Source organism: Cyclopterus lumpus, chromosome 3 (genome assembly GCF_009769545.1).
Source record: "Cyclopterus lumpus isolate fCycLum1 chromosome 3, fCycLum1.pri, whole genome shotgun sequence".
Taxonomy (NCBI): Eukaryota; Metazoa; Chordata; class Actinopteri; order Perciformes; family Cyclopteridae; genus Cyclopterus; species Cyclopterus lumpus.
In genome coordinates, this window is record NC_046968.1 from 27,857,297 (window position 1) to 27,867,986 (window position 10,690).

The following is a 10,690-nucleotide window of genomic DNA, read 5'->3' on the forward strand; positions in this document are numbered from 1 at the left end:
TGGTCCTGAAGAGAGTCGTGAAGACGGAGTCCTTCGCGCTTCAGGTGACGTTCTAATAAAATATCTCTGCATGCATTTACTGACACTGGACATTATAATTTATTAAAATCTGAATGCAGCTGAGAGCCGTGGACGCGGCGACCGGAGAGTTTGGAACCGCGGCGCTTTCTGTTCAGGTCATTCCAGGTAAAACCATCACATTTCATAATAGAATATGTAATGTACGATAAGAGTATATTATTATATTGCACATTATGTGAAATCTGCATATAGTGACATTTTGTCTATTCCACTAAACTGTTTTTTTTATTTTAAAAAAGGAGCTCCTGGGTTTAAAATACAATCTAATATTCATAATTCTGTCATGAGGCACCTTTCCTTCATAGGTTAGTGTCCAATGGATTATTGTTATGGATGTCCTGAACTTACAAAGGTTCATATGAGATATTTAAAAGGGAAAGTCAGCTCACATTCAGAAGAGATTTATCATTTCCTCATATTTTTTAAGTCATAAAAAGTCGTACTATAGTGAGTCATGAAAAAGTAATAATTAAGTACGGCATATAAAAGTCATAGTTTATCGGGCCGTAAAAAAAAACATAAAATTAAAAAAAAAATCATAGTACGGTACGTCATGAAAAATGCGATAAAAAAAAAAAAAACTTTTAAAAAGTCATTGTTATTACAAAGTCATTAAGTCATACTGTAGGATGCCATTAACAAATTAAATTTCAGAAAAAGTCATGAAGTACGTCATAAAAAAAAATAGTGAATCAATAAAATTACTTTAAAAAACAAATTTGAATATAGTATGTCATAAAATAGTATAGCATGAAAAAATTAAAAAAAAGTAAGAAAAGTATTCGTCAATAACGTGTCATTAAAAACATAAAAGGCTTGCTATCCCGTATTATTACTTTTTAGGTAATATTATATAGAATGTCAAATAAGAAATGTCATGAAAAAATGTCACATACATATAATAATAATAAATATAAAAGTCCTGAAAAGGTCGACGTCATAACACCGTATGTAAATGAGATGACGTGACTCCTCCCCCCCCCGTCGGTAGCGGTCGCCGCCCCGTCGCCCTCCAGCGTCGGCTACCGGCCCGGCGACATGGCGCTCCTGGGCCTGGTGATGGCGGCGCTGCTGGTGCTCTGCCTCATCGTCATCGGCTTCCTGGTGTCCCGCCTGTGGAAGGGCAACCCAAGCGTGGACAAGATATGCGAGGTCAGTCGGTCCTATTTTTAATATTTTATTCTTAAAAAGTTTACCATCAAATCTATTACCAACTTCAAAGCATGTTTATTTTAGTTTATAAGTCATCTTTAGTTTAACCTCAAGTTAAAGTCTCACACACACACACACAAATAACGTTTAATGACACATTAAACATTAAAGTATGTTTATTTGAGTTAAATTGAGTTATTAAAGTGGAAACTTTAGAACGGTTAAAAGAAAAGAAATTCTTAAAAGTGAAAGAATCTTAAATCTTGAATTACTTCACAATTAATAATTGTGCTGAAGTTGATGTCACGTGTTCTGTGAGGTCCTCTTTAACTTTAATATGACATATACTTAAACACCTTTTAAAACACACAATAAATACTTATACATACACCTAAATGATCCTCACAGCCAGAAACACAAGAATTACTGAGGAGCTCTGTTAAAACAGACCCACTGAGCCTGGCAGACTCTGGGGGGGGCGCAATGCCCCTCAGGCACCGCGCTCCATTAACTGTGTTGACGAGGCCCCCCCCCCCCCCCCTGTAGTGCCTGGGCCCCTGCCTGAAGTCGGACCAGCCCCGGTCCGGCCACAGGGACTCCCTGCAGTACACCAACGACGGCTTCCAGACCGAGGGCGACCAGGGCCGGGGGGGCGGCGGCGGCCAGCGCCCCCGGCGGAGCACCTTCCCCCAGGGGCGGGGCCGGGTCATCCCCTTGGAGAGGCGGAGCCGCCACTGCTCCTCCTGCGGCGTCCACACCAACCACGTGGGGAGCCCCTCCGGGAGGAGCCGGGGGGCCGCCGAGGACGACGAGTACGCCAAGCGGGCCGCCCTGGCCAAGCAGCGGAGGAAGGAGGGCCAGAAGACGGTGTGGTTCAAGGAGTTCGAGGACTCCTCCGACATCGAGGTGGAGGTCATCCCGGACGCCGTGCGCCCGGTGGAGGAGGAGACGGAGACGGAGGCGGAGCTGGAGATGGAGGGGGCCGGCGTCGTCAGGGACCCGGCGGCCCCGGCGAGAGAGTCCGACGGCGGGGAGGAGAGCCAGAGCACGGGGCCCGGCGAGGAGCAGGAGGGCCCAGAGAGAGAGAAGGGAGGCCAGGAGGCCTGAAGGTCAGAGGTCAGAGGTCGACCTGAAACTGAGCCGCTTGTTTTTCTTGTTTCTCGGACTCGGCGGCTCTCGAGAACACGTCGAGCCCCCGGGAGGATGAACCGCTTCAGACACTGGCAGAGGAACGGCGTGCTGGGAGCCCCCCACTGGGAGCCCCCCACTGGGAACCCCCCACTGGGAGCCCCCTACTGGGAACCCCCCACTGGGAACCCCCCACTGGGAGGAACTGGTCTAGCCGTTCGACGAGCGCGACGTCCTCATAACGGATTATTAAAATGAATCAAAGATCACTTTCTAATGAGGCATCATTTATAGAAAGAATACTTCAGGGCTGCAGCTAACTTTTCACTTACAATTAATCTGCAGATTATTTTCTTAATTGGACTATAGTTTAGTCTATAAAATATAAATGTTCTAAAAAGCCAAATGTGACTTAAAATCTAATAGTTAAAAAACCCGAAGGTGTTAAATATTAACGTGAGAGAAGGAAAAGCAACATTGTGTTTTCTGGTTGCAAATATTCGCTTTATTAGTCGTTAATTAATCATTTATTAACGCTTTATAGGATAATATGTCAACTTTAAGTTGCGCCACAACCCTCAGTTCTAAAATGACTAATAACAGATTAAACTGTCTAAAGTTATAAATGTTAATAAGTTGAAATTAATGGATATAAAGCAATTGATTTATAAAACATACGTCAAATATCTATTAACCATTAATAAACCACATTATAGTATTTCATTAGTTTCATTTCTTTTATTAAAATAAAAAAGATGCCTTACTAGAAAGTGTTAACGAAGGTTTTATTGTAATGTTGGATCAATGGGACTTTTTTTTATTGATTTGTATTAATTTGATTCAATATTATTGATTATTGGCATTTAATTCACCCGATTGGTCGAGAACTGAAATTACCATCTGGTCATTTTATCTGTGTTTATAAAGTGAACTCTCTCTCTTTATTTAAATAAATAAATAAATATATATATATAAAAAAAAATATAATATATATATATTATTATATATAATTATTATGATTTAAAACAACCACCAGGTCACCGGTTCATTCTCCCAGTTTTACAAACTTTATCTACTAAACCGCCGAGGGGACGTTTTTATGATGAAATAACTACTTTTATGGCTGAATCTTTGATTAATGTACAGTTACATTTTTTTTTTTTTTTACATTGTAAAGCGATCGAGGGAATAATAAAGTTTGAAGGATTTGTTGAGATCATCTCGCTTACATTTTATTATTAGTTTCACATTCTAGTAAAATAATAAAGTTAAATACTTTGTTATTGAAGACGAGACGACTTCTTTTAAAACGGTTTATTCAGGCCAATCACATTAAAACACCTCAGTCAGTAGAAGAGGAACAACTTACTCCTAAAAATGTATTTTAAAATCCCTGATTTAAAAAAGAAAAAAGAAAAAAAAAGGCGTTTTTCATCACAATCGACTGATCCCGGATCAGGTTCACCCGTCTCGCATCATATCAAACACACTCTCCAGATGCTCCTGTTGCTAAGCAACAGGAGCATCTGGAGAGCTCCGTTTTCGTTTTTTTTAAAAAAACGCTTCAATCGCGTGCCTCCGGCGCGGGACGCGCTCACTTGGCCGTGGCGAAGCCCACCCTGTCGTTGTCCCGGTCGAAGACGGTGTAGTACGGCCCGATGAACACGTCTCCCAGAATCCACAGCGGCCCGGCGGGGGCGGGGATGTCCAGGCCCATGAAGCCGCTCAGACAGATGGTCTTTCCAGCCTGACTTACCTGGGCGATGAAAAAAAAGAGAAAGACGGTCAGAGACAGAGCTGCAGGAATGTACTTAAGTAAATAAAAATAATATATATATATATATATTCAAAAAATAAATAAATAAAAGTGTCATCTTTTCTCAGACAACAAACCAGCCTCCTCCTGACTTTGCAAAATGAAACAAAGCTGCACTTGTTGAGTTTTTAAGTTCACGATGCAGCACAGTGGTCCACTGTTGCTGGAGGAGCCGCCTCTCCGTCGCCCCCTGCTGGGCGACGAGCAGCAGCACCACCACCCGGCTCACGGAGAGAGTCTCACCTTGAGGACGTACTGCTCTCCGGTCAGAGAGTAGGACTGGCCGCCCACGGTGAAGGTGATGACGGGCAGCGAGGGCACCTTGTCGCAGCTCACCATGTACTGAAACGACCAGAAGGCACTCTTTAAGAAGTTAGAATAAAGCAACTTAATTAACCAATTGACAAACTGACATGACGGGAGTATAAAACTGCATTTGACAGTAACAGAACAGGTAGAGCAACAAAAATGAAGTCAAACTGGAAGAAACAGAGCTTCGCGTCTGGGACTATTTTCAGCGGTGGATGGATCCACATTTGGTGCTCTTTGGCCTCACCTCTCCCTGGATGAGGGGCGTGGCTCCGATGGCCTTCTGCAGGGCCTTGACCTCCACGGAGGGGCCGGTGATCAGAGACGTCCCCGTGTCCACGATGGCCTCGCAGCCGCCCGGACACAGGCTCAGCTGGCTGCCCACCGACATCCTGGAACAGTTATGACGTTAAGGAGGAAAGCCTTGGTTTCTGTTCCGGAGATTAGTCAAAAGATTACAAGTATTATATGAACAATAGGGTCAACAAAGAATGAGTATTAAGCGTATAAGAAGTAATGCTGACCAGTTAAATACAAAAGCAATACAAGAAACATTTAGTAAAAGGTAGAAAAGGTCAATTACTACAGCATAAGATTTAAAGAGTAAAACATGAAGTGTATAAGTAGTAATATTACCACTAGTGCCTGATAGAAATGTCACATTGCACATAATATATTGCATATAATTAATATAGATATTCGTACTATGACATTTATGATGTTTTACTACACACTTAACATTTTAGACTCATCATTTGGATCTCCTTACAGTCGAGAAGAAAAAGCCACATACTTAATAAAGTCTTTTGGCAATCAGTGAACAGGAAGTGACCATATATGGACTGAGGAGTGACGTAGAGATGTCGTATACGTCTCTGGTGGCGACCTGTCAATCAACTCGTAGCTCCGCCCTAAAGCATCGCCTGCTTTATGGTCTGTTTGACTCTAAATGACCATAATTTACTAAATGAACATCACGCTGTATTGAAGAAGACTTGAAACTAGAGATTGAGACCAAAAACTAATGTTTACAATGTTTACTGAGGGAATAAATCAAGAGAAGTAGAGTCATTTATATAGACTTCTATACAACCAGAGGAGTCACCCCCTGGTGGTCAGGAGAGAGAATGCAGCTTTAACACATGAAGCATAGACTTCTATACAACCAGAGGAGTCGCCCCCTGGTGGTCAGTAGAGAGAATGCAGCTTTAACACATGAAGCATAGACTTCTATACAACCAGAGGAGTCGCCCCCTGGTGGTCAGTAGAGAGGATGCAGCTTTAAGACATGAACCAGAGGAGTCGCCCCCTGGTGGTCAGGAGAGAGAATGCAGCTTTAACACATGAAGCATAGACTTCTATACAACCAGAGGAGTCGCCCCCTGGTGGTCAGGAGAGAGAATGCAGCTTTAACACATGAAGCATATACTTCTATACAACCAGAGTCGCCGCCCCCTGGTGGTCAGGAGAGAGAATGCAGCTTTAAGACACCTTAAACTAGAGTCCTAAACTCATCTTGGAGGTTTATGTTTGTTCTGCTTCTCGTTCTCGGGTTCCTCTTGAAACAGATGCTCACGTCACTGAAGCTCTGCCTCATAACATAATAAACTACAGTCGCTGCATGTTTAACGTGTTCGAGTCCTCACCCGTCCACGCGGATCTGCCAGTAGGCCTGGCGGGTGATGTTGACGTAGTTGAAGTCCCCGCTGTAGTATTTGGGGTCGGTTCCTCCGAGCAGCAGCTCACCGCCGGGCTCCGTGTCCGGGTTCCTGACGAGAGAAAAGAACTTAGAACGTCGTCACCGCAGACGGGAAAAAAAACCATCCGGATCGACTTCAGGAGGACGATACAAGGAAGTGTCGTTTCTCATTTGAACCCTTCTGGTGTCATGGTTTCATTTTTAATGGTTTTAATCTAGGCGCACCTGTTGAGGTAGAAGGAGAAGACGTTCTTCTCCACCTTCTTCTGGCTCATGATGTTGTCGAACACCGGCACCACCCCGTCCACAGAGATGCGCGGGTAGGCCATGCCGAGGATGCCGTCAAACTTGGCGGCGATGAAGGCGACGCCGGGCTGCTTGATGGCTTCACCGAAAAGCTGCCGGTCCACGGAGAGGTCTCCGATCTGGAGGTCATTACACAGTTTAATCATCAGCGTGTGAAATTAAAGTTTCACCATATTCAGTACTTTGTAAACAAATTGTTTAAACAAATCTGTTTAAAAAAGGGGGCGGGGGGGGGAAGCTGGTAACGTTAGCAGCACCGCTAACGGCTAACGAACGGAGGTTCTGTTCAGTTACATTGTGATGCGTTCAGGCTCCGCTCAGTGAAAAGGAGTACTGGCTGAAGGTTATCAAGATTCACATGTACATCTAATCAAATGCACTTTTTTTAAATAAATAAATAAATAAATATTGTTGGTTTTTTTAACAATAAAATACAATATTTTAATTCTGAATCATTTAAAATTGAAAAGGGCCCAAAAAAAAATAAAATTCACTATAACAAAGTAAAAGGATAACATTTAGAAATTGATGGTTTCCACCGATTTGAGATCAGTTGACAGGATCCGCATCTGAAACTCTCTGAACTCACCGTGCACGTGTCCTGGCTGAGGTAGCCCGACAGACTGCCCGATCCATACTGGATGGCGAAGGCGGTGCCGTTCTTCACGTAGGAGCTGGACTTGGCAGAATTATATTTGTGGTGCAGCACTTTGAAAAAAAAAAAAGGGAGGAGAAGAAGAATTAATAAAAACAGAAGATAATGGGAACACAGAAAGCTCCTTTCAGACGTCAGGTGGACTCACAGCACGCGATGTCCATCAGGGAGCAGTGGATGGAGGGCACCCACAGGTTGGAGGAGCCCGTGTCGAACACCACGGTGAAGGTCTGAGGAGGCGTCCCCAGGCCGATCTCGCCGTAGTACTGGGCCTGGACCATAAAACACGTGTTAACGAGCTTCGTGGAGCCTGAACGCACCGGTATGTAAATCCATCACGGAGGAAAACACTTAGAAAACAGCAGAGAAACGGAGCGCTTTGCTGCACTAAATAAAGCCGTCAGCAAAACGTTTATTCATGCAGCTAGTTTGGTGTTTTTTGTTGTAAATAAGTAATAAAAAAAAGTCATCAACCTCTTAAAAGATTGCGAACAGAATCAGTCCAAAATAAAAGCTGTTCATTCTGAGTGACATACTTTATTTATACTTCCTGTATGACGTCATGATCCAGCTTACTGCTACTGAGCTGCACTTTAAAGTGAGGAGGTGGTCCAGGTCTAGAGATTTAAACCACCAGGGCTCACAGGGCTCCGTCTGCCCTGTTCTGATGAAGAAGACGACGACGATGACGAGGAGGCTTAAAAGCTGTCGGTGTCAGCTAATGTTAGAGGGACGCAGGTCAAATAGTTACCGAGTCACGAGAATAAATCACTCGCTGTCGTTTGGCAACAAGCGATGACTCCACAGACGCAGGAAGTGAAGCAATCTTCTGTTTCATGAGACTAAAAAACAGTGTTGTCGAGTCCAAAAAGGACATTTAAAAGCTGCCGGATTGATTGTGGTGGAGATTGCTTTGCCCTAATTACAGAGAATAAAACGCTTACTTGGGGGTTTAGCGTTTAATATTTATTCCTGTCACCCGATATTACAGCTGAGACACTACAGAGAAATACATTTAAAAAAGGGTTTTCTCTCCGTTACCGTGTCACGTGACTTTGAGAGGACGGCGACAACTCTCGGGTTATCTCAAATAGTTTAATTGTCGCAGTCTTGAAGGCCGACTGGCGTCTTCACTGAAGACAAAAAGGCGACGATGAAGTGGAACAACAAATCCGTCGTCAGAGGCGTGAAGATCAACACTGAATCTCAGCTCCATCTCCTAAAAAGACGATTGGAGTCGTCACCAGAAAGAATCAAGCCGTTCTAAAAATAAAAAAAATTAACAAAAGGCTGAGTCTGCAGAATGCCTTCCCCCATTCAGCTGGGAGGATTTGAAGGAATAAGAAGACCTTTGTTCCCCCCCCCCTCCCCCTCCTCCATCTTGGCTTTCAGCTCGCGAGCGCTGCATTAGGGGAAAGGGAAGACTTTAAAAAAGGGCCCACGGCTCAGTGGTCTGGAGAGCGATGCTTACGTCCAGGTAGTTCTTCAGGGTTTCTGGGGTGGGTCCACTGCCGGGGGGGAAGCCAAAGTTGTACTTCAGGGACGGCTTGTCGGCCCGGAGCTCCTCCGCTGTTTTCCCCGAGTCGGTCAGCTCGCGTCTGATGGAGCGGAACTTCTTCAAGGGGATTCTGAAGGAGAAGAAAGGCAGCGCGGTCGTAGGACTTATTAAAAAGCCTGGTGGTTAATTATTATCAGGCTGCTCTCCTTAAAAGTAGAAACACAACCGGTAGCGTTGCAGATAAGACTGGACCCACGTGCTTCATCCTTATCTTTCAGAGTGTTGGGAAAATATTGTTCATGCTCAGCGTCTGTAAACGGACACCAAACAAACGTGTGGAAGACAAACAACTCGCCGGCTGCGCTGAGGCGTTTTTTAAAAAGCAGTGGAAGCGTTATATATTTTTAGCACATGCCATATGTGAGAGACTATACACATGTATTATGGGATGTGCATCACCGGTGTAAAATAAATCGGGATAGACGACAGTTCGCTGACCTGAGAAAATATGTGGAAGAATTCAGTAACTTAATATTATTAATGATTATTAATAATGATGAGTACATCAGGAGGAGGGTCGCCCTTCACACATCAAAAAGATATTTGTTTTTTTGCAGATATTTTAGTGGGTTTGAGCCTCGCCCTTTATGTCCCTTCAGGGTCACATGTTAGAGTTCGGACTGCAGAGAGGAAACAAAAGGCTTCAAAATAAAAAGCAAACTGGCCGTATTTGTGGAAACCATCAACACAATGCTCGTGACCCAGTTACTTATTATTTATTACAAATAACCATTTTGAAGTACAAGGTACTTTTCAGTTTAGGATTTTAATTCACAGAACACAAGACAAATATAAAATATAATAATAAAATTATACAAAATCGACCTAGTCGATATTCATAATATTCTAAATAAATATAATGAGTACTTTTGACTCAAATAAGGTATTTTTGACAAAGAGGCAACTGCATACACACACACACACACACGATGTACTCGACTTATAATTCCTGTTAATTTTGAAGCGTGTTCACAAAAGTTGCTGATGCTCAATTTATTATTTATAATATATAAACACACATTTATAAGTAAATGTTGAATGCACGACTTGTAATTGAGTATTGACCTACATATTTATTCCACCACTGGCTGGTTCTTCTATGCATGTGACACAACAGTCAAAAGAGTGCAAATACAACAATAACACACACATTTAAAACACACCTACTGCACATAGTTCACATCTGATTACATGTTTACGTCGCATCTCTGTCGTCCATGTTTATTTTCTGTGTCTGAGACGTTAACCGGATGAACACGCTCCCAGTATGATGAACTGGTTTCCAAGTGGTGGGACGGAGCAGTTTAATAAGTCACAACCTTCATGCAGAAGATTACCAAAGACAGGGGCCAGACAGCCGGGCGGCCATAGCAGCCGTTGCTAAGCAACACCGTCCTTATTCTACGCGTTCCAGGTTCGAAAGGTGACCCGTTTTCAGCCGTTGGGTGTCCCGGTGACGCCGCGTTAGGGTCACCGGGTAGCTCGCGCTTTTAAGTCCCCCGTACACCGCGTTCACTCGGCTCGGACGCGTCAAAAAAAAGCACCTTCCGCTCGGTATATTATTATTGTTGTTAATATTATTAATATATTACCTCACGAGCGCGTCGACGGTCAGCGCTAACGTCGCGAGCAGCAGCAGCGGAACCCTCATGGCAGCGGAAAGTCACGACGATGACTGAGCGGGTTTGGACTTGTTGTCGACGATAACCGCAGAGTTGTATCAGCTGACTGAGTCACGTGAGCCGGGATCAGCTCCAACTACGTCACTTCCGGCGGGCAGTGCGCCGCTCTGCTTAAAAAAAAAAAATAAAGGTGTATGGCACAATCAAAAAATCCACACGTCATATAAGAGAGTTCACAATAATTAAAAATAAGGAAAAATAAATCATAATGGGAAAAAATAAATGGTAAATATATATAATTAATAAAGATATCTGGCTTTTTGAGTTTTACGACAGGAACCCACTTTGTTCGGGGTGGGCGGAA

General features: G+C 43.5%; 1 protein-coding gene across 1 annotated transcript; it reads right to left on the bottom strand.

Moving 5' to 3' along the window:
* Nucleotides 1-3,660: 3,660 nt before the first annotated feature.
* ctsd (cathepsin D) lies at nucleotides 3,661-10,431 on the bottom strand. Its single transcript, XM_034529481.1, has 9 exons — nucleotides 10,297-10,431; nucleotides 8,618-8,774; nucleotides 7,295-7,418; nucleotides 7,081-7,199; nucleotides 6,411-6,610; nucleotides 6,133-6,255; nucleotides 4,734-4,878; nucleotides 4,421-4,519; nucleotides 3,661-4,117 (listed from the first exon to the last, which is right to left on the bottom strand). The coding sequence occupies exons 1-9, from the start codon at nucleotides 10,353-10,355 to the stop codon at nucleotides 3,956-3,958; spliced, it is 1,188 nt and encodes a 395-aa protein (XP_034385372.1). The 5' UTR covers nucleotides 10,356-10,431; the 3' UTR covers nucleotides 3,661-3,955.
* Nucleotides 10,432-10,690: the final 259 nt, after the last annotated feature.